The sequence below is a fragment of the Phascolarctos cinereus genome, unplaced genomic scaffold, assembly GCF_003287225.1.
Source record: "Phascolarctos cinereus isolate Bilbo 61053 unplaced genomic scaffold, phaCin_HiC Scaffold_4;HRSCAF=312, whole genome shotgun sequence".
In the NCBI taxonomy this organism is placed as follows: domain Eukaryota; kingdom Metazoa; phylum Chordata; class Mammalia; order Diprotodontia; family Phascolarctidae; genus Phascolarctos; species Phascolarctos cinereus.
This window is the reverse complement of record NW_027555847.1, coordinates 332,636,976-332,662,131: the sequence shown is the minus strand read 5'-3', so window position 1 is coordinate 332,662,131 and position 25,156 is coordinate 332,636,976. Positions and strand designations below refer to the sequence as shown.

Sequence of the window (25,156 nt, the reverse complement as noted above, 5' to 3'; positions counted from 1 at the left end):
CTTCCTTCTCTCTCATCCTGTCTATCCAACCAATCATCAATTCTTGTAAATTCCTTGACAACTTCCTAGTTTCTTGCTTTCTACTCTCAGTACCCCACCCCAACTCAGGCCTACTTCTACCTTATGTGTATGTATTGTTGTGATAGCCTGCTAATCAGCTTTCAACTTTCCGTTACAAACATCATTAAAAAAATTTTAAGCGCTTATACTGTCCTAAATGCTGGGAATACAAAGAATACAAAAAAAACCCTATTTACAAATGGGAGATAATCTCAGATGGAGGCTGCTGGCAGTAGAAGAGACTGGCGAAGGCCTCTTGAAGAAGGTAGGATTTGAGTTGGATCTTAAAAGAAGCCAGGAGGTGATCTTACATGCCACCATCATATTTATTTTCCTAAAAACTGTTTTGATTATCAGTCACCTGCTCAAAAAACGTCTGAGAACTCCCTAGAATAGAATAAAAATATAAATTCCTTAGTTTGATATTTAGGGTTTTCTACAATCTGGCTTCTTTGACTTTTCTAATCTCTCTCAATGCTACTGAAACTCTTGACTTCATCCAAACTGGCCTGAAAAGACCTTATGTTTCCTTCTCTCTTTGCCTTTGCCTCTTTATAGTGCAATGGAAAATGCCCTGACCCAGGATTCAGAAGATCCCACTGTTAGCTCTCCAACTACCACTATCGAACTAGAGAGGAAATCATTGAACCTCTCTTTCTCAACCCCTCAGAGAGGGCATCGAATTAAATATGTTGTAAGGTTCTTTTCTAGCTCTGAAAATCTGTACCTCTGTTCTCTTTCTTCTACTTAGAATGAACTCCCTGATATACCTTCTTCCTCAAACACTGCCCCATCTCTATGAATTCTTCATCACCCTTTAAGATCTAGTTAAAATCTGGCCTCCTTGAGATGCTCCAGCCATAAAGGTGTTTCTTCTTTTTGGACTCCTTTATAGCAGTTACTATGGTACCATTCACAGAAAACGTGTACACTGTTTTGCATTAGAACTCTTTGTATATGTTATTACTCCTCTACAACATAATAAGCTTCTAGATGACAGGATCTATGTCCTATTATTACTATCCCCCCATAAAATCTAGTGATTTATACACAATAGGTACTTAACAAATATTAGTTATATGGTACCCAATGAATATTTGACATTCTTCCCTCAAAATAGCTACAATCCAAGGGAAAAGGCAATAGAAAAATGCACAGACAAAAATGACATAATACCTCAAATTTATTACAATGTACAGAGATCCAAATTCTATTCTGATATTATCCAGATAGTGTTTTACAACCCATAAAAAAGTCAATGGAAGTAAAGAATCAGGGAAGAAGTGGAATTTCATGGAGCAAACACTGTAGTTCATTGAACTAAAATATACTAAAACCATAAAATGGTAAATAAAGTCCCATAGTATTTAGAAATTTATGCATTTACAAATACCTCATAGATTTAGTCCTTTCCAGGATTCACAAATTCTAAGCAAAAACTTGTAGCTTACAAACTCACAAATAAAGCTTATTTAAGACCAAAGGTAAGGAAATACTGAAAAGTTAAAGACATCCTACTAGACAGAACATCTTTATATGACTCAAGATTTGAAGCCTGTCCCTACCAACCTAAGTCTAGACAAACCCCTCATCCAACAACATTCACAGTGAACTAGTGATCCTTTCTTTGTTAATGGAAGAAGATCCTATCTAGGATGTTTTTGATATTTGGAAATTTCCGCTTCTTCTCCCCTAACTTCCTCTTCATTTGATTTTGAAGCTGCTTCTAATCAGACTAAAAAATGATTTCCTCTTCTCAACTAAAGCAGCCATCCTTTCCATGCCAATATACATCATACAGAAAGGACAATGCAGACAAATGGAGGAGAAAGTAGGTAGTAGAAGCAAGATCAAAGAAAAGTATATATGAAAACCAACACTTTTTCTTTTCTCTTTTGCCTTCCTTAAGGTCTCTGCTTTTCACCATTTACAACTTTAGGGTCTCTGAGAGCACAGACCACAGCATCCCCTTATTATAATTTCCTAACTTTGACCTCCAATTAAGTGAACCATGGACACTGAGATAGCTAGAGAGGGATTGGTTCTTTGATCTCTGCATCCTTTCCAAGGTAAACTCCTCTTTCTCCTTAATCTGTCATTTCCACACCCCTCTAAGTTTTTGTATGGTAGGTGAATCATGTCCCTGTACAGCATTTTGAAACAAGGGAACTTGAGAATATGGTAAGAATGAAGGCATAGAACCATAGCAAAGGATGGACTTTAGGCCAGGGAGTTGCAGGTATACAGGAAAAACACAATCTAGTCAGTCTTACACAATCCACTAGATTTAAACACTGGTTTCACTGTAGGTCATATATTAGCTAGATAGTAGCATATCTATTTGGGGACCAAAATCAGTTCAAGATGTAAAATAATTATTCAAAATTTGAAATAAAGAAGTCTAGAAAAATTCAGAACTTTCTGGTTTCAATTTGTTCTTGACCAAAGTACATCCATAGTTTTAAAACTAACTCTGATTGACTAACATTATCCTGCGCTTATGAAAATGAGAATTTTTAGAAAAGGGACTTTTTCGAAAAATTATTTAGTATTTTATTTTTCCCCAGTTACATGTAAAAACAATCTTTAACATTTGTGTTTAAAACTTTGAGTTCCAAATTCTCTCCCTTCCTCCCCAATCCCCCACATTGAAAAGGCAAGCAATTTGATATAGGTTATAGTTGTATAGTCATGCAAAATATTTCCATATTAGTCATGTTGTGAAAGAAAGCATAGACTAAAAAATAACCTCAAGAAAAATAAAGAAAGTTTTAAAAAAGTATGCTTCAATCTGTATTCAGACACCATCAGTTCTTTCTTTGGGGATGGATAGCATTTTTCATCAAGTCTTTCAGAGTTGTCTTGGATCATTGTGTTGCTGAGAATAGCTAAGTCATTCACAGCTGATCATCCTACCATATTGCTGTTACTTTGTACACAGTACATTTCACTTTGTATTGGCTCATGTAAGTGAAAGGGAATCTTTTAAAGAGACAGAACACATTCAAGGTGAGTCAATCCTTCAGAACTTTTTTTAAAGTGCCATAACATTGTGAAGATCTCAGAGAAGATTATGGCTAACAACCCCAGAAACTGTCCTCTTTAATACTTTTTTTTAAAGGAACAATTAATTATTCTGTGGCACTAGTATTTGGATGATTCCATAATCACTTTCCTCTGATCACCTTTATTAAAAAAAAACAACCCAATATATAAACAGGTATACTCACTCTTAAACACCTACCCTTTTATTTGCATTCATTTGCTTCAAAAGATATCTGAATAGTGGGCATAACTGGCACCCTACAATCGCTGTGAATCCTGAAGTCTGTTTAGCCCAATAATGAAAGGTAATTTCTTTTAAGCCACAGATCACAACTTGTGAGAAGATCACAACTTACAGCTGAGTCATGCTAAAACATAACAGAGCCAATAAAAATACTCAAAGTGAAGATCACAGCTGAACTTTAAGTACTTTTTCTTCTTGGCAAATTCAGCTCTACTCAGGGATAAAATAACTGTAATGGGTTGTTTTTATTAGCCTATCAGCGAAACATTTGTCAGTAGAAACTAAAACCACTGCCCAAAAGACCCACTGACTACAAATTACCTCTAAATTATATTTAATACAATTCCAAAAAAGTTGCTTAATCTTCACCACTGTTATCTATTTAAACAGGAAAATCAACTCCAGGATCATTGAAGTGTTATAATGAAGCCAACAGTAATCATCCTAAGTCAGCCCACCTTCAACAATATCTAAGCTAGTGGTTTAAACTCTTCTCAGTGCTCAAAATATTTGATATTTTTCATGCATGCTGGACTTCTTTGAAGAGTGTTCTACCTCTACTGCCTTGTATCATTGTAAAGAAAGATATCAAGCCAGACCTTTAGATTCTGTATAGCATTTGAAAATGTCAAAAAAAACCCCTTCACGATTAGTTTCTAATCTGCATATTACCCTCCCTCTCAAATATCAGAAACCCAAATAACTTATCATAAAAATACAAGCTCTTGGTTTTGAAGAAAAACATACAAAATGTACTGTGCATCTAAATATGTCCTGATTGTCTAGGAGTATAGTATGGCAGTCTGAAGTATCTGTGTCAACATGAGATTTCAGTTATTCTTGCTTTTGCAGACTCCGTTTTTCACAGTTTTGGGCAGCCTTTGACCCTTGATATAAGCACGATACCAAAAGTGGGCAAACAAGAACAGGAAGATACACCCATAGCACATGATGATATACTGGAAGATTGGAAACTGGTATTTGCAATCCTTTATAAGGAAGGACTGTCCTATATGGACTGTCACGATAACAAATTGAACCTAAAGAAGAGAACAAGGAAAATACTCAGGTATTTTGTTGACATTTAAAAACTCTTCTATTTAATTTAGCAGTTTAATTCTTAACCACTTACACAACCAACCTATACCTCTCCTCCACCTCTATTGGCTGTTCCTGAGCCATGCAATTTTGCTTAAAAAGCAACTTCCTTAAGAGTTACTTTACTATGGATCAAAGTTCAGAACTGGTTCACACTGGCAACATAGAAAATCTTTGGAGAATCCAAGTTGTCCTAAATGTGTCCCTAAATGGGGCAGCTAGGTGGCATGGTGTATAGAGTGGCAGGCCCAGGAGTCAGGAGGACTTAAGTTCAAATCTGACCTCAGACACCTACTTGCTGTGTGACCCAGGGCAAGTCACTTAACTCTATTTGCCTCAGTTTCTTTGTCTGTAAAATGAGCTGGAGAAGGAAATGGCAAACCATACCAGTCTCTTTGCTACAAAAACCCGAAACTGGTCATGAAGAGTAGGATACAACTGAACAACAACAACCTAAATGTGTAGGGGTTCTCTTTGCAAAATGGGCTAGGAGCACCCCTGACTTTGAAGTAACCAAAAGAATCCCTAGCATCTTCCCATACACTAAGCCCAGGAGCTCTTCAAGAGTATGCCCCAAATTTTTGTCAGGTGTGCCCCAAATTATATAGGAGGTCCACTTTCAATTACATATAGGCATGTGTGACTCAGGAACTAGACTGAACTTAGATTTTCACGCAACTTACAATTACATACACATGTATAAGTTTTCAAATGATTCTGAGCTACAAGCTGAAAGAGTTTGAGAACCATTGCTTTATGCAAAAATGGCTTTCCCTTTCCCTGCTATTCTAAGTCTTCAGAGTAAGTTCTTCAAAGTAGGATTTTCATTGGTCTCAGTCAGTTCATAAGATCTTAGGATCGTGGATCTAGATCTAGAAAGGACTTTAGAGGCAATATAATCCAACCCTTTCATTTTACAGATGAGGCAAGTGAGATTCAGGAAGGCTAAGTGACTTGTCTATGATAACAAAGCTAACTAAATGTCAGAGGCAGTGTTTGAAGCTAGATCTTCCTGGCTCTAGGTACAGTATTTTTACCACAACCCACACTGTCTTCATAGGAATTAGAACAACAGAGAGAACAGAGAATAGGCCCTTCTGGGCATACTCAAGGGCAACCATCTCTAGGCACATATTCAAATCTTGACATGGCACAGGTCTTGAATCAAAATTTAATTCTTCCACCTTAAGACAGGGAACCTATGATAGATTTGTTTTATAGGTTGCCCAGGGTATTCTGGGCACTTGATCCATGTTAAGCAATAACTATAAGTTCCCTTTTTAAATGTCAAATCTAGCTATACCACCCTAAATCCATGCCTTCTTCTTTAGCTGTGGTAGAATGTGAGGTCAACTTGCTGGGCAGAGTAGGATGCTGATACAAAAATATTTAAGCTAATACTCTGTTTAAGCCTTAAATAATAGTTCTAAAGGCAGCATAGCTCCATGTCCCATTTTTTTATATGATTCAGAATTTAAACTTAGATGTTGGAGAGGTATTCCTACTACATAGATTTTTAGGTATATGTTGGCTACTTGTTTGATTAGAGGGTAATTATAAATTGTGATTGGAAAATCATTTTTGAAAGCATATTGATTTATCACCTTTCTGAATTTTGGTTTTTGGTTCTCATAATAATCCTCTGGTGCTAAATAAATATAGGAGTTTATACATATTGAGGTTGGGAATGGTGGGAAAGAGGAAGAAGGAATAATTTTTAATTATTTAAAAATTAAATAATTCATCCAATATTGTGGGATAAGCTATAGAGAGTTTAAACCAAGCATGTTGATCTTTTCTACTTCAGTTTAGTATTATAGTAGTAATAGATCCCATTAGGCTGATTCATGTTAATTATTTGAATATACCTATTTGACTTAACTATAAATGAAACAGCTGGGATGGTACACACATTCTGGTTTAAGATTTTATAATTAGTACTTACTATTTTATAAATATACTCAATAGTTTTCGGATAGGTTCATGATAAAACTAAAATTATATCAAAAGATTAACTACATAATGTCCAATGATGAAGTTATTTGTTTGCTCTGTGGACAATTTAGGTGGGAACATAATTTACATAGAAATGGACTGATTTCTACTTGTGGGGCTTAAAATCTACTTTTTGGGAAGGGGAGGGGAGTTACTCACAAGCTGTAGTGTTGTCAAGTATTTTTTCCACCACAAATATTTCTGGTAGGCTGGTCCCAGTGCACACAATCCATAGTAGGTGTACATGACTACATGAACAGCTGTGTTCAACAAGGCATGGAATGTTCCCAAGCCACCTGCAAAACATAGCATTGTCATTGGTTGTACAAGAGATGGATTTATATGACTGAAGATTTTCAATGTCATTATTCCTTGATTTTTAATTGGAAGAAAATGTCATATGAGAACTCAAATTTGCTGAATCAACAGACTTAACAAATTAGAAAAAAAAAGATGAACAATTCTCAAGACTGGCAAAATCCTTGACAACTTTAGCAAATACAACTTATTTATATGAGGTGTAAAATGACTCTTACTTTAAATGGCTGTTCACTTCAAATACAAGATGAATTCTATTTAGAATTGTTATATATCAGAACATTCCTTTTAAAATTTATTTGTTCTACCCACAATACTTTTCAAAAATATTTTCAAAGTAACACAATAACTCGTAGCACTGATAGGCAAACCTTAAAAAAGGCTTCTCCTTCCACCAAGGGCATGACAACAGGTAATATATTTTTCTTGGTTATGAGAGAAGATAACAGTTTTGTTGTTTTAAAATATATTAATAAAAGCATTTTGCTTTTTCCAAAGAAAAATGCTTTTTTAACTCATTAATATAAAAAATCCTCAAAAGTTTAAGACTAATTACTGGAGAAATCCAATTTGAACTAGAAAAAAATTAAAATTATAAAATTTTAAAAGAAAATAATGCTTTATGTCTTCTAACAATTCAAAGATCTGTACTTTCACCAATTGGGTTATTTGTCCAATAATGTTGTTGTTTTAGTAGCTCCTATATGTAAGACATTGAGTTATGTTCTAGAGGTGCAAAGACAAAACCAAAACCAAAAAAAAAAAGTCTCTGCCCCCAAGGAGCTTACTTTCCAATGGGGGAGACGAATAGTAAACAGATAAACAACTACATGATATTTGAGGAAGGAGTGCTAAAAATTGGGGGAAATCAGATAAGGCTTCCAGTAATAGGTGGTACCTGATCAGAGCCTTGAAGGAAATGAAAAATCCTAAGACAAGGTTTATCAACCATTTTTGTATCATGGACTCGTTTGAGTCTGGGGAAGTCTTACCTTCTCAGACAAATGTTTTTAAATGGATAAAATGTAATGCGCAATATTATATTGAAATAGTTGTCAAAATACTTTTAAAAACAAGTTCATGGACCCTAGTTAAGATGTCCTGTTCTAAGATGCAGAGGTGAGAAGGGAATGAATACAAGCCAGGCATGGGGAATGGATTATACAAAGCAAAGAGGCTGGGAAATGGAATTCTGAATTCTGGAAATTTCAGGGAAGCCAGTTTGAATGAGTAGAGTGCCTGAGAGGGACTTAAGTGAAATAAGGCTGGAAATTGGGCCTTAAATGCTAGGCTAAGGAGTTTGTATTTTATTTCAGAGGCAATAGAGTGCCCCTAAAGATTTTTTAAACAAAGGTGTACTGTGGTCAGACTTATACCTTAGAGTGGTTATTTTGGGAACTTCATGGAAGACTAATTGAATAGGGTAAAGATTGGAAGCAGGAGGCCAATCCACATTATTTTTGCAATAGTCAAGGCGAGAGACAATAAGTGCCTGAAGCAATTTCAGAAATGTTGTAGAAGTACCATCTGTGAGAGTTGGTAATTGATTGGATTTGGGTGGTGAAAGGAAAGAATTAAGGATGATTCCAAGGCTGCAAATCTGAGAGTAGAAGGATGATAATTCATTCATTAGAAACAGGAAAATGTGATGGAGGAAAAGGTTGATGGGAGAAGACAATAAGTTTCGCATTAGACATACTGAGTCTGATATGCTAATGAGACACCCAGATGAAGTTCAGGAGAAAGATTCTATTATCTTCATGAATTTCAGTGGCCACAAAATGTTAACACCTGTTGGAAAACCTCTTGCAGCTTAGAACACAGATGGCAGATTTATACCTAAAGACCTTCCAAAAGCTTGGTAGGAACTATCAGACTGTGTGAAATAGCCCTCAAGGTCCCAGGGTACCCTTTAAGGGTGGAATAAGACTTTTGTCTTATATCTGATAGCTCGGAAGGACACTTAGTGTCAGGATGCCCTCTATCAACTGCCTATGACTTAGGAAATCAGTCCTGGGGAATTCTCTGGGCATCGATTGGTTAGGTGACTTGCCCAAGGTCACATAGCAAACCAGTACCAAACATGGGATTTTAATCTAAGTCCAAATCCAAAACTGTATTTACCATATTGTTCCAACTGGTTTTTTAACACAGCAGTTTAATAATCAACACAGAAAATAGACTTCTAAATATATACAAGAAGTCCAACTGGATTAACAAAATGATGTTTCATAGAGATCAGATGAATATATAAGATTCATAATCAGCATAATAATTATATGTAAACACATGCTCACAAAGCCCTCAGGAGGTGCCTAAAATAATTTATTCTCTCAAGCAATTGCATTTTCCTCCTTTAATCTTGTTGATACTATTTGCTTTAGCAAACTCTTTCTTTATAAGCATGGTCAAATTCAATTTTGGCTAGTCCCTGTCTCCCCAGATTCCCCACTGGAGTCAGAATTAATGAAGTTTTATTACATATGGAACCCTTATTATTATAATTTTTAGCTTTTATTATTCACATTTTGCTTAACCTTACGAAAAATAAGTTTAAACAGATATATCAGGATAGCAGCAATTTTTTTTCTGTAGAGCTTTAAGACACTTAATCCATTTTTGATGATTTATGTCTTAGTTCACAAAGGCTCTTTCATAGTTAACATACTCTAGATGTTCATTTGAGCTTCATGATTCTATGATGGGAATATATTTCCTTGGCCATTAGCATGGGGCCATCATTATAACTCTACCTATATATCGTGAATTTCTGTTACTCTCACGAAGGAAAGAGTTCTAGAGTACAGATCCTAGTATCAATGACATAGCAAGTCAGAACCTAATAAACACAGTATCAGGGTAAATGGCTAATTCTCTCATCATGATAATATTCTTTTTAAAATATTTTAATGTGTCTGTTTATAGATACCTAAAATGAGATTTTATCATATTTGGAACCCTTACTATTATAATTTTTTTAGCTTTTATTATTCACATTTTGTGCAACCTTCTGGAAAATAAACTTATGCAAATATAACAGGATAGCAAGCAATACTTTTCTGGAGAACTTTAAGTTAGGACACTTTGATGATTTAGATATAAGCCTGCTATACCTGCTTTTGCAAGGTTTTCCTGATAAAGATTATTTTTCTCTGAAATTGTTTTCCTTTCTCTGATAACAGGTCCCCCAAAGTATTTGAATCTTCAAATGAATTAAACTTTGTAAACACACAATACATAATGTTCTATCACCTGGAGAGTTGGGCAACTCTTGCCACTCTCCTTCTCTTGACTTGGATACATACAGAGTCAATGTCAAAATTATCTGCAGATATCTGCTAAGCATACACCCATTTAAATGAAAGAAAACACAAGGTGGAGAACCATGCTAATGCTTTTGCAGAAGGAAGTTCAGCAGCCAGCCAGGGAATTAAATACTAGGTAAATATTAGCTGGGCTGGAATGTATTAAAAATTAAAAATGTATTCCAGGTTTGACAATTTCATTCCAGGTAAGAAAGAGTAGGCCTATGTGTTGGAATTACTTCTAAAAGTACTGCTGCCTTGAATGGCACTGAATAGACATACCACGCACAAAGTATTTCAATAAACTCTACATGAAAAAAAAAAAAGAAAGAAACTGTACATGGAAGACCAAACAAAGAAGCCAAGGAAATAATAATGATCAGCATTCATATAGTGCTGTGAGGTTTGCAAAGTGTTTTACAAATATTAGCTCATATTATCCTGGGGGAAGGGACTAGGTGCTGTCATTATATCCCCATTTTGCAGATGAGGCAATTGAGGTAGACAGAGGTCAAGTGACTTGCTCAATGTCACTTAGCTGATAAGTATCCGATTTGAACTCAGGTCTTCCTGACTTCAGGCCTAGTGATCTATCCACTGCACCACCATCTAGCTGTTTCAAACGTACACGAATGCAAAGGATAAATTTGTGTGATAGAAACTTTCCAAAGAGAGGCCACTGGTTTAAGGGATTCCAGAATACATTGTATTATGTCAACAAAACTTCTGTATTTAGAAAATTAAAATAAATGGTCTCTAAGGTTCTTTCTAGCCTTAACTCTATGATGTGAGCTTCTGCTTCAGCAGCTTCTGTTTCTCAGCATTCTTATGAATCACTTTCTCGGAAGCAATAAGGATCAAGATTTGGAGAGTCAACAGGCACAAAGTGGGATATAAAGTAATTCTCAAGTCTCCTTATTTCTTTTGTTGTTGTAACGTGTCGAAATTTTGAATTTTTTTTAAATTGTTTTAGGCAATTAGGACTTGCCCAGGGTCACAAAGCTAGTAAGTGTCAAGTGTTTGGTCTGAGGCCAGATTTGAACTTAGGTCCATCCTGACTTCAGGGCCGGTGCTCTATCCACTGCGCCACCTAGCTGCCCCCCTTTTGTAATGTGTTAACTTGAATTATCTGCATAGTAAATCAAGAGCTAGGGCAACTAGGTGATGCAGTGGATAGAGCACTGTGCCTATAGTCAGGAAAACTCATTTTCATGAGTTCAAATCTGGCCTCAGACGCTTAGTAGCTGTGTGACCCTGGGCAAGTCACTAAACCCTGTTTGCCTCAGTTTCCTCATCTATAAAATGAGCTGCAGAAGAAAAAGGCAAATCACTCTAGTACCTTTGCCCAGAAAACCCCAAATTGGGTTCATGAAGAGTTGGACATGACTGAAATGACTGAACAATGACAACAACAAATACATTTTTATAAATATGGATGTAAAAGAACATAAAACAAGAGTAGGTTTAAGTAACTTAATCTCATGTTAAGGATTCAGACATATGGCTGTTCTTTACTTTATGGCCTTGAAAGCCTCTTGTAAAATATTGTTAATGGCCAAGACTACACAGTATTCTTCTTAAAAAGGCTGAGTGCTTTATGGGATTTGATTTAATATTTATTGGAAAGCTATCATGTACTTATTAAGGCACTGCACTACAGACTTTTAGCCCGCAAAAGGTCAATAACTTTTGTCATATGACTGACAAAGAAGCTGTAAAGATGACTTAGAACTCAGTAAAAATATTTTTCAAACCTTTAACAGTAAATAGAAACAAGACAGGGCAGGAAAAGGTAGCACAGTAAGCAGTGATCTCTCCTTCTTATGAATTTCTAACAAAGATTGCTTGTGTATTCCTTATGATTGCATTTGTACATTGCACCTTATATAACAGTTATTTGCAAATACATTCTCTCTCTCTCTCCCCTTTTAGACTATAAATGCCTCAAAAAGGTACCTGCTCTCATTTGCTTTGGTTTCTCTCTTTGTCTGGGTCTAGCACACTGTGTTGCAAATGGCAGGTACTTAATAAACATTTCTTAAATTGAAGTGAAATGAAATAGATAGAGAAATCTGAGTTGAGAAATCTGACTATAACCTGAATTCTATTTTGTGAACTAGGTTATAAAATCAGATCTGCTTCCTCTGGAAAAATTCTCCCTGGAGAACTGCCAACTTGAGGAATTTCAATTACTGACATGTCTCCTGGTATGCAGGGAACTCAAAAGCAAGTTTGAAGTCACAGGAGTACTCTGCCAATTCGGGGATTTTCCTCCTTCTGCGTTTTTCTTCCTAGTCCTCTTACCCCATGAACCACAGGATTTTCCCTATGTTGTGAGTTCCATGCACTTGGATCTGGAATCTACTAAAAGTTTTCTCTTTAATCTCTAAAACTAGGTTGCAATCATGTCACTATATGAAAAAAAAAAGCTTCATTACAGCAGCCTGAAGATTTCTTAAACTTGAGGAACAGACATAAGAACTATCCTAAAAAATCTTGTACTTTGAGAAGAAAGACTCAGTTTTTTAAGTTTTATTTTCTTTTTTTCATTGTGAACTTGATGAACACCTAGGCACACAAACTTTCAATGTGCAAAGATCAGAAAAAGAGGATTGTACATAAGTCTCTGTTATATATACTGCATGTTTTTTTAAGTACATTATAAATTTAACATGGCAGTAGAACCTGGATTGTACTGTTTGAGTCCTTGGATGAAAGATTCTTTTAAAAAAGAAAAAAAGGAGATCTCTCAGTGGAAATTGATTTCTATATCAGGAAAAGGGTAAATTCTCTGAAAGTTCTCTTTGTGTGCCCAAAGTATAATTTAATACAAACTATTCAAGACATATTATATACAATACATTCACTCAATAAATATTTATTAAGCATAATAACATGCAACTCCTTAGGACTTTTATCTACTCAGTCATAAGCTATTTGAGATTTCTATTGATAGAAAATTCCTATACTGGGAGGTATCTCAGTCATAGGAATTAGAAGGATCATAGGTCTAGACCTCAGGGGCCATCTAATCCAACCCTCTCATTTCATAGATCAGGAAACTGAGCCCCAGAGGTTAAATGACTTTCCCAAGGTTATATAAGTTATAATCATCAGAGGTGAAATTTAATCCATGTCTTCTGACTCCAGAATCAGGGAGTATTCTTCCCACTATACCTGCTGCCTTCCTCTTAAAGTAAGTTTAGGCAATTAATCTAGGAGTTGGAAAAGACATAAAGACCATTATTTGTAAGTAACTTACAAGACAAATTAATTCCATAGTTCATCAATTATGTGAATTCAAAAGAACTAAACCAAAACACCACTCACTTCCAATTTAAAAGAAAAACAAACTTCTTTTAAGTACGTGTTCAGAAGATCCTTCAGTACTATAAGTAGCACAAGAATCCAAGTAGATTTTTGGACAGATCCTTTAATGGGAACATTACTGAATATGTTTAATAAAGGTTGATAGGAAGAAATCTAGACACAGGTAATGTATATTGAGCACTGAAATTGCCATTAACTTCCCAGTATAGGAGGGGCAGTTAGGTGGTAAAGTGGATAGAGCACCTGGCCTGGAGTCAGGAAGACCTGAGTTTAAATCTAGGCTCAGACATTTCCTAGCTGTGTGACCCTGCGACAAGTCACTTAACCCTGTTTGCTTCAGTTCCTCATCTGTCAAATGAGCTGAAGAAGGAAATGGCAAACCATTCCACTATCTTTACCAAAAAACATCCCAACTGGGGTCATGAAGAGTAGGAAGTGACTAAAAACAACTGAACAACAACAAAAAATTTCCAGAATAGGGAATTCCCAAATGAAGAAAAGCTCTTACCAGTGGAGGTTGACACTTTGTCTGCAACTTATAGTCTCAGAGGGTTGCTTACAATATGGAGAAGTTAAGCAACTTGCTCAAGGTCATACAGTCTGAATGTGTTATAGGAAGGACTTAAATCCATGTCTTCAGGGATCAGAACTGGCTTACTCTCCACCATGTACTTCTGCCTCTCAATTATTTAACAAAATCCCTATGAGTGGAGCACTTGCATTCCACTATTAAGCAATGTACATATTGGGAACAGAGCAAATGACACTTGAAAAAAGAGGACCCAAAGTATTCTCAACTAAAGAATACATATGGAAGAATGTGCCAAAGAGCCTTAAATATCTGGTATTTTGGACCAGGGAAGAATAAATAGGCAAAACAGAAAAAGCTATGTAAGATCCCCACATATGAATTCAGGAATTTCATTTGAGTGTCTTCTCTGACCTTTCAGGGAATTTGTTAATTTTTTTTTTCATTTTAGTGACAATTTATAATGTATAACTCTACAAGACCTCTGTCTGCCTCAGTTTTCTCATCTGTAAAGTAAGGATAATATTAGCACCTACTTTCTAGGGTTGTTTTAAGGATCAAATGAGATAATATTTTTAAAGGCACTTTGAAAATCTTAAAGTGCTATGGAAATGCTATTATCATTATTGCTGTTTTATAACATATGGAAATTTTATTATTATTATAACACATGATCCCAATTCTCCCTCAACTACCTGCAGCAAATTTGACTCCAAACCACCAGGTCCATGGCATGATGGTGTGATGGAAGACATGCAGGAAAGTAACTTGGCTATTTTTCTTACGCAGAACAAAAAAGATCTGAAATAATTTAAAGAAAATCAAGTTCACATTTAAAATACATGCGATATTCATTTAGTATACACAAACACAAGGGAAGTATGAAATAAGTTTAGTCAATACACAAACACAATTTGCTTTAAATGTTTACAAAACAAGATGGTTTCACAAAGGAAAGCACAAAAGAGGCTATTTCCCCTTTATCTGATTATGAAGAGTTAGATAATTCAAGAGAAATTAAAGTGTTAGAGGGACAGGGAAGGGGAAGTAGGAGTGGAATGAATTGGTCAAATAGGCAGGGTGGAGGAAGAAGCAGGAAAAAATAAAAGTAATCAGAGCGATTTTTCCAGGCAATTTTGAAGAAAGAAATAATGACAGGAATAGACTAGCCCTAATTCTTGGGATTAAAAACATTCTGTATTTTCTCTAATTTAAATAAATCCAGACTCTAGCAAATAAGAGAGAAGGTTAAAAAAACAATTGGTAATCATCAAAAAATGCATAAATGCATAATAATAGGGTTTTTTTTTAAATACAACCTCCAAAGAGTTAACTTGGGAAAGCAAAGTAGAAGTAGCTTGGGAAACATGGACAATTCAAGGCAATATAAAATGGAATCTGAGGATTGGTTTGCAGAGAAAATACGAAAGAAAAATTATTAGGAAACTTAAGAGGAAGAGTGTAAACAAAGCCCAGAATTACAGAGGAATAAGCTAGCTAAGAAGAGGGCAACTCAAAAGAACAATAATATGTAGCAAGAAGGGCAAGAAATAGGATTATTGGGAGGTAAGGGCATAGCATTCTGAGTAGAACCAAGAACATGCAAAATAGTAACAAAGCCAAGATACATATGCTTACAAAAATGTAAGGAAGCGACATGGTTCAGTGGGATGAGAATTGAACTGGGTGGGAGTCAAGAGGATTCTGGTCCTAGGCCTGCCTCTACCAAGAACTCATTCACTGTGTGACTTTGGACAAGTCATTTTATCTCTCCGAGACTCAGCTGTGTCACATGGAAAATGAAGGAATTAGACTAAAGCATATTTAATATCCCTACCATCTCTAACATCCTCTGAATAGTGAAATAGAGAAATAGGTGAGGGGAAGATCTGAAACACAGGACATAGTTGCATAAATTTAAAAGACTTGGGGCTTGAAGTTCTCATACAAGTCTTAACTAGAGTTAGAAGCAACAGAGAATGGAGTGGTTCTTTTGTCCCAACTTCCATAGAAGAAAAAGAAAAACACACATGGCTTCTTCAAATGGGATCAGTAGAATTGAGAGGAATGGAATTCTTGGTACAAGCATTTCCAAATATCCTGATGCCAAAGTTTGTAAGCACTTAGCATGCCCACAAGCAAGATGAAAAGGAGACCTAATAGGTAGGCATGGACTTTAGTATGAAATAGAGTATTGGGATGATTCTCTCTATGTATCTGTGACAGGTTTGTTTGTTTGTTTTTGTTTTAAAGATAGGCTCTTTAGGTACAGTTTAGCACTAGTTTATAGTGCTTTATAGAGTGAAGGTCTTTTGTGCTCTGATGGCAACAATTTTGGTCAAATAACAATAGTCCTTGCTAAATCTAAACTATAAAGAGCCTAGAATAGTTTTGTTCACGTCCTAAACTTGATCATAAGACTGAAAATAATGAAGAGCTATTTTAAGGGTTTTGAGACAGTTGTGTGGGATTCAAATTAGTGGAATAAAGGAGAGGTGTTATATGGATTATGAGAGAGTTGTGTTTATATATATATATATATATATATATATACACACACACATGTATATTACTTAATGACTTGGCATGATTTAATGTGTAGGGAGATCTTTTTTAAGTTTGGGGAACACTTTGAAAATTGAATTATCTTCCCCCATGCATTCTCTTGAATAAATGAGAGATAATGAGGCTAATCAAAGATACAAAGTCTGGCTAGTGAGGAAGGGAATGAGGCACCAAAACAATACTGTATTAACTTTCTTCTCGTCTATGATTTCCATGGAAAGAAATCAAATATTTACTTAACTGGATGACTTACAGTGTCTAATAGCTCAATGAACTTGGAGAAGTAATAAAGCCAGCAGGTCCATGCCATCTGCAGAAACATATACAGGAGAACAAGGAATTTTTATTAAAGACTACAAATAATGATACCAACACTTTCTATCCCACCAGAAAGAAAAGAGAATGAAAGAAAAGGGAAATGCACTTGATTTTCTCTGATTTTCGCATAGGAAATTTTTTTAAGTTCTCCCAAGCCTTTCAGCCTCAAATCTGAATTCATTCATTCATCATCAATTTTCAGTTTAAGACATCGTAACTCATAACTGTTACAGCTGGACAATCAGAAGGATGTTTTTAAAACTGGTTTTTTTTCTTGATTTAGTATTTTATTTTTCCCCAATTACATGTAAAAACAATTTTTAACATTTAAAAAAATTTTGAGCTCCAAATTCTCTCCCTCCCTACCTTATTGAGAAGGCAAGCAATTTGATATAGGCTATACATGTGCAGACATGCAAACGTATTTCCACATTAGTCATATTGTGAAAGAAAATACAGAACCAAACAACAACTACAACAAACAACCAAGAAAAATAAAGAAAGTAAAGAAAAAATATGCTTTGATCTGCATTCAGACTCTATCAGTTCTTTCTCTGGAGACAGATAGCATTTTTCATCACAAGTCCTTCAGAATTCTCTTGGATCATTTTATTGCTGAGAATAGCTAAGTCATTCACAATTGATCATCTTACAAAATTACTGTTGCTGTGTACAATGTTCTCCTGGTTCTGCTCATTTCACTTTGCATCAGTTCAAGTAAGTTTTTCCAGGTTTTTCTGAGAGCATCCTGCTCATCGTTTCTTATAGTATTCCATCATGATCATGTACAACTTGTTCAGCCATTCCCCAATTGATGAACATTCTTTGCCACCATTAAAAGAGCTGCTATCAATATTTTTGTACATAAAGATCCTTTTCCTTTTTTAAAATTTCTTTTGGATACAGAGTAGTAGTGGTATTGCTTGGTCAAACAGTATGCATGATTTTATAGCCTTTTGGGCATAGTTCCAAATTGCCCTACACAATGGTTGAATCAATATACAACCTCACCAACAGTACATTAATGTCTCAATTTTCCTACATCCACTCCAACATTTGTCATTTTCCTTTTCTGTCATATTAGCCAATTTGATAGGTGTGATGTGGTAGCTCAGTGTTGTTTTAATTTGCATTTCTTTAATCTATGGTGATTTACAGTATTTTAATATGGTTATAGATAGCTTTGATGAGGAACTGCTCTTGTTTTTTTTATAAATTTGACTCAGTTCTCTATGTATTTGAGAAATGAAATCTTTATCAGAGAAACTTCCTGTAAATTTTTTTCAGTTGTAATTACTGTGTATTTGCCTTCATTCTATTTCCCCCCTATTTATCCTTCTCTCTCTCTCTCTCTCGTTACACCATGTCCAAACCTCAAAAGCGTTTTGCTTCCATATTTTACCTACCTCAATACACCCTCCATTCTATTACCATTCCCTTTCTTATTCTTTTCCCCTACTACTTTCCTGTAGGATAAGATAGGTTTCTATATCCAACTGAGTATGTATATCATTACCTCTTTGAGCCAATTCTAATGAGAGTAAGGTTCACTCACTCACTCCCCACCACCTTTCCCATCTTTGCTTCCACTGTAAAAGTTCTTTCATGCTTCTATTATGTAAGATAATTCATCCTATTCTATGGTTCCCTTTTCCTTTCTCCCAATGCATTTCACTTTCTTACCTCTTAATTTTATTTTTTTACATAAACCATCCTATCATATTCAACTCACATCTGTACCCTCTATGTATACTCTTAACTGCCCTAAAATTTTTAGGAGTTACAAGTATTGTTTTCCTATGCAGGAAAGTAGACTGTTTAGCTTTATTGAAACCCTTATGATTTCTCTTTTCTGTTTATCTTTTTATGCTTCTCTGGAGTGTTGTACTTGAAAGTCAAATTTTTATTCAGCTCTGGTCTTTTTTATCAGAAATGCTTGCAAGTTCTCTATTTCATTGAATATCTATTTTTCCCCCATGAAGGATTATACTCAGTTTTGCTGAGCAGGTAATTCTTGGTTGTAATCCTAGCTCCTTTGCCTTCCAGAATATCATATTCCAAGCCTTCCAATCCTTTAATATATTAACTGCTAAATTTTGTGATATCCTGAATGGGGCTCCATGATATTTGAATTGTTTCTTTCTGGCTGCTTGCAAAATTTTCTCCTTGACTTGGAAGCTCTGAAATTTGGCTACAATATTCCTGGGAATTTTCATTTGGGGATCTTTTTTGGGAGATGATCAGTGATTCTTTCAATTTCCATATCTGGTTCTTAGGCTGGAAAATTGTTTTATCCCCATCCTTTTTTGGGTTCTGCAGCTCCAGAATTTGTTTTGAGGCATTATTTTAAATGTATTTGGAAGGTAATTTTGGAGAGTTCAGGTGAGTCCCTGCCTTTTCTCCACCATCTTGGCTCCTCCTTGCTACTGATTTTGAATCTAGAGCAGATTAAATGTGACTCAAAAATCAGCTTTAAAAACATCCTCCTAATTTGTCCAGCTGTAATAGTTACTAGTTACCCTTGAGAGAAGTTAGGTGGTGCAATGGATAAAGTGTCAGTCCAGGAGTCAAAAAGACTCTTTTTCCTGAGCTCAAATCTAGCCTCAGACACTTACTAGCTGTGTGACTCTGGGCAAGTCATTTAGCCCTGTTTGCCTCAGTTTTCTCATCTGGAAAATGACCTGGAGATGGAAATGTCAAACCACTCCAGTATCTGTGCCAAGAACACCCCAAACAGAGTCATGAAGAGTTGGACACAACTGAAAAATTACTAAACAACAACTTACCCTTAGAGCTATAGGAGATCTGGAATAGTCAACAATATCACACCGGTATGAATAGCCTACACCCCAGCCAGACATTATGAACTACAAGTAAAGAGAGAGAAAAAAAAAACAGAAAAAAAAATTAAGGCAATATTTACTTAGCAGGCGCACCTAAGGATTTCAACTGGATTTTCTCCATACATTTCTCATAAGAGTACCTAAATGAGAAATCTCAGCAGTAAAAGAAAAAGGTTAACTAAAATGGTGACCAACTACAAATCACATTGAAATTCACTTTGTTGTTCATGTAAATATTGTTCTGAATAAAACAACTTTCTTTGGACAGTTATCCCAACATAGTGTACCCCACTGAAAGGAGAGGGAGAAGAAAAGTGAGGCAAAGTTTATCTAAACTGCATGTTATGTAGATGATTGCCAGATGATGAAATTTTCTCTTATATCTAACAATAATCAATATTTTGACTTCTGAAATTAGCAAATAATCAAGTCAAAACATTACCTTAAGGTAATTTCTAGGACAACATAATAACTGGGTTTTTATTTGCCTTTTCCTCAGGGTTCAACTTCCAGTCATAGATCACAATGACACTATTTTTTCTTAAATGAAAATTCAAGGAAATGGGCAAAGTAACATTAAAAAAAAAGATAAGGGAAACTAGATCTTCTTCTCTATGGCTTTGGATGAAAAGTCATCAAAAAAAGAAAATTTTCATGTTAATAAGTCAGTAACAACTTTGCAATCTGGTAGACTTTAATTCCAACACACCCACAAAATGGCTTTAGGCCAGTAAAGAAAAGAATGAACTGTTTGTTGAAGATGATAGCTTGAAATTGAATCCAAATACTGTGACAACATTCTTCCAAGTCTGATTGTGGGCAAGTTTACTATTAAAACAGTATTTTAAAGTGAATAGCCAAGGGTCCTATTTATTTTAATTACTTTAATTAGTTTTAACAGACATTCTAAGTGGTTGACAATAGTCTATTTGCACAATTGCCCACATCCCACATTTCATCTTTCTTAGAACTTTTCACTGAGCATTGCAGTGATGTCATTGTCTTCCAGTGTACCTCAGCCTTAACTTTTATAATTTGATAAACCTAAAGCAAAATTTTTTAAATTAAAAACTTATTTCATCATGTGGTGGTGCCTATTTCATCATGTGGTGGTACCTACTTAAACTTTTGCAAATGGTCTATAAAGTTAAAAATGTAACTATGTCATTTTTAACTTGAAAATATGATTTTTCAAGGCCATATAGAGATATTTCAGGAAGAAAAAAGTAGAGTATGAAATATCACGAAAGCTGGGCCGTTAAAAATTCATCTTAAAAAAATACCAGCACCTGACTTGGCTCATACACTTGTTTTTTAAAATTCATTTTAGTGGTACCTTTTGTTTTTACAACATAGTTATTTTCAAATAGACTCTCCTGCCCCAACCTACCCCACTAGCAGCAGAAGAACCTTCTTTCATAACAAAGAAAAACAGTTAAGTGAAAGCAACCAACATAGTCAATATACCTAACAGGCACGCACTCACTATTTAATCGCTTTATTTACCTAGACATGACACATTCTTAGACATGTAATTAATAGAATAGAATGATTATAAAGAAAGCATAGTTCCATAGATACAAACATATAATGTATCCATGCACAAAGACTGCAGGAAGGGAGACATACATGTGATTTCAATTGCAGAGAGAACAATGTAGAACTCCTTCTATTCATGTGGATTGACAATTTATCTGTAATTTAGATTCTTAGAGAGTTGCTTCAGAGCATTGAGAGGTTGTGATTATTTTCTCATTGTCACATTTAGTATGTGTCTGAGACAGGGTACATACTGCTTCATTGCCTCAATGAAAACACATGTATAAATACATTGTCAGGGTGGGACTCCTTTATCTAAGCTAGCTAGGAAAATTTCAGAATGCCCCACAGGACTGAGACATATAGAAAGAGACATGACTGATTCCTCTAGGGAAAAGATAAATATGCTAATTCTTGGGAACTTTTTTGTTAGTGCTTTCCTTTACACAAAGATATAGTCCATCTCATGGTTAAAGTTTTGCTGTGTACTCTTGAGTTCTAAACTGTAATGATTAATTAATTAATAATTATCAATAAATAATTAATCTGTCAGATTCTTCTCATTACAAGGTATCTTGCCATCTGCTCTGCAGCTGGACCCTCTTTCTCCCTACTGGAACAGAGATCCTCTGGGCTATGGAGTAACCCTCCAAATACCATGACTCCCTTCCAGGGGAAGGTAATCCATTCAGCTTTGGAATGATCATGAGCACACATCTAAACTGCTATATCTATTTGGCTCCAGACCCTGCTTCACATCTCATCTACCCTGCCATCAGGCAGGTAGGACCTATATTACCCCTCTACATGCCCAGAGGATAGCATTACAGTATGCCTTAAAAGGATTGCCTCCTCTCTCTTCCCCACTCTCTCTTATCTTCATTCCCTAATGCCTATAAATATGATCACATCTCCCCCATCCTCAAAAAAAACCTTACTTGATCTATCTATCCCCACTAACTATATAAAAAATCCCATTTTAGTCCTGCATTTTATGGCTAACCTCCTTGAAAAGACTATCTACAACAGGTGTCTCCACTTCATCTCCTCTCACTCTCAATGCTCTACCTACAGTCTGGCTTTCAATCTTATCATTCAACCAAAACAGCTCTCTCTGAAGTTACTAAGGATCTCTTAATGGTCAAATTGTTTTATCTTTTCTCAATCCTCATTCTTCTTGAACTCTCTGGAGGCTTTGACACTGTCAAACACTCTTTTCTTCTTTATATTTTCTTCTCTCTAAGTTTCTATGGCACTTCTCTCTCCTGGTTCTCCTCCTACCTATCTGACCACTCTTCAATCTCCTTTGCTGGATCTTCAGCCAGATCACATTGTTAACCTCAGGAAAGGCCTCTATGCTGCTGCTTCTTCTCTTCTTCCTCTATCATATTTCACATCTGATCTTGTCTCCATGCTAATGATTCTCAAATCTACCTATTTAGCCCTAAATTTTTTACTGACCTCAGTCTTGGATCTCCAACTGCCTATTAAACATCTTGAATTGGATGTCATGTAAACATCTTAAGCTCAATATATTCAAAGGTGAACAAATTATCTTTTCCAAAAAAACCCTCTTCTTCCAAACTTCCCTATTACTCTTGAGGGCAGCAGCATCCTCCCAGTCATCCAGGCTCACACCCTATGTGTTATGCTTGAATCTTGAGTCTTACACACACACACACACACACACACACACACACACACACACACTCATATCCAATCTATTGCCTGCTAGTTATTTGTGATCTTTCTAAAGCACAAGTGTGACCATATCACCCCTGCCCCTCATGCAATAAACTCCAGTGGCTCCCTATCATCTCTGAAATATAAAATCTTCTGTTTGGCTTTTAAAGCCCTTCAAACCTGGCCCCTTCCTATCTTCCCAGCATTTCTCTATTTTACTCACCTCCTTATACCTTACACTGCCGTGACACTGACCCCTTTAATGTTCTTCGAACAAGATACTCCATCTCCAGATTCCATACATTTTCTCTGGCTGTCCTCCATGCCTAGAATCCTCTCCCTCCTTACCTCCACCTCCTGGATTCTTTTAAGGCCAAGTTAAAACCCTACCTTCTACTAGACATCTTCCCCAACTCCTTTAAATTCTACTGCCTTAATGATTTCCAATTTATCCTGTATATAGCTTCTTTGTACGTAGTTGCTTGCATGTTGTGTCCCCCACTAGATCATGAGCTTCTCAAAAGCAAAAGGACTCTCTTTTACCTTTCTTTGTATCCTCAGTGCTTAGTATAATGCCTGACATGTAGTAGGAATTTTATAAATGTTTACTAACTAACTGACTCAGCTATCTTTCTAGAGAATTCCCCAAAAAACTTTCTTCCCTGGACACCATTCCTCTACCTGTGTTGTCTTCCATATTAGAATATAAACTCCTCAAGGGCAAAGACTATCACTTTCTTATTTGTATTTCTAGCACCTAGCATGGTACCTGGTATATCATATGTATTTAACAAATACCTTTCATCAATTCATACTTTAAGGACCTCTGATTTTGACCTTACTAAATTGTTTTCATGAGTTGCTGTGGCCAAAAAGTTCTGAGCCTATAATTATCTTATTCTACAGAAAATAAACACTATATTGAATATGAGAGAGTACATGAAATTTTCGACTTTTACATTCTAACCTGGGCTCTTTCTTGGCCACTAATGTGTGCTGAGTAACTAGTTCTCTTAAAGAGATTTTTGAATAGACACAGAATATGGAGGGCATAATATCCTAAGCCAGGCTCTTAGAGTAAATGTTTCTTTCCTTTATCTCATTCCCTATTTGACCCTGGGTCAACAATAGTATTTCTTCACCACATTTTTTTTCTACTATACTACAAAATTTACTAAGATAAACCAAATCCACCCTTTAGCTAACATGGAGTGCAGAATTCTTTTTATTGCCTTAATTTTTATTTTTCAAAAATGAGCACTGTGTATTTTTTAACATGTAGTAATGTCATGTCATATGTATCTTACAACTGCATTTTGTAACAAATGAAATGAGTAATATTTAGATAATTCAGTGTATTTATAAAATGAAATTTTTTTTATCAAAATACACTTCTCACTAATATAAATAAATAAAATCCAAGCAAACCCACCTACACAAAGTTAGAATCCACTTTGGTAGATTTCAGTGTAATATATAGTCCATAATTAGCATGTTTTACCTTTCCCCCCATTGCTGCTCATCTTCTGGGCTAAGACTTATTTAAATCTTTTTATTAAGATTTTATTATGTTAACGTGTTTCTCATTCCACATCATCTTTGGCCAAGCTCTGTACACTCACAGTTCTCTGGCTAATTGTTGGCAGCTTAGTCAGAAGCATCTGGAACACTGGTGATGGAAGAGTCTGCTGTAAAACTTGCAGCAACTGCAGTGGCTGCCCACAGACAGCAGTGGCATTTGTCAAGTGGTCAACACCCTTTTCATATCCACCTTGGGCCAGTAATTCCTCACCGAGCTGTTTTCTTCAAGAAAGAACTGCTGAACAGCTTCTGCATCTTTAAGGTTAGGTAACTTGGAAAGCCCAGCTCTCTCTTTAGCAAGCTTCGGTTTCTTTCTTCACCCTCGGAGCCTGTTCTTGAAGTTGGGGTCACTCCGTCTCTTGTGGTCAAAATAAATACAGTAGCTGATGAAGAGGGACCCGCACACGCCAGTGGCAATCATGCCACTCTGGCCCACCACGTTTCCAGCTGCTGCTTGCGATGGAAGTAGCAGCAGTGGTGCCATCCCCTCCTGACCCCCAAGTTAGGAGAGTAGCTTTACCACATTTTTGATGAGGTTATTTATCCTGAACACTTAATGACACTGTACTTTGTGTAATAAATTCTCTGATGTACTGTATAACCAGCAAGGTATCCTTCAGCTGTTAAAGGTATCAACTTTTTACCTGAGGTGGGTTTCATTGCCTTTCATCATTTTCTTATCTCTAATTTTTGATTAGTTAAG

The 25,156-nt window shown here is 35.8% G+C and overlaps 1 protein-coding gene and 1 pseudogene across 4 annotated transcripts in view; both read right to left on the bottom strand.

The window, feature by feature from the left end:
* Positions 1–1,225: 1,225 nt before the first annotated feature.
* The window catches only part of ELOVL7 (ELOVL fatty acid elongase 7), a 108,809-nt gene continuing 84,878 nt past the window's right edge, over positions 1,226–25,156 (bottom strand). For all 4 annotated transcript variants that reach the window (XM_021007261.2, XM_078153180.1, XM_078153179.1 and 1 more), the window contains 5 exons: positions 19,594–19,674; positions 16,743–16,799; positions 14,620–14,725; positions 6,602–6,738; positions 1,226–4,389 (listed from right to left, as the gene is read on the bottom strand). In XM_021007261.2, the coding sequence (XP_020862920.1) occupies positions 4,180–4,389; positions 6,602–6,738; positions 14,620–14,725; positions 16,743–16,799; positions 19,594–19,674 (591 nt within the window). In that variant the 3' untranslated portion in view covers positions 1,226–4,179. The remainder of the gene's footprint in view (positions 4,390–6,601; positions 6,739–14,619; positions 14,726–16,742; positions 16,800–19,593; positions 19,675–25,156) is intronic.
* On the bottom strand, positions 24,410–25,021 carry LOC110222339 (mitochondrial import receptor subunit TOM20 homolog pseudogene; annotated as a pseudogene).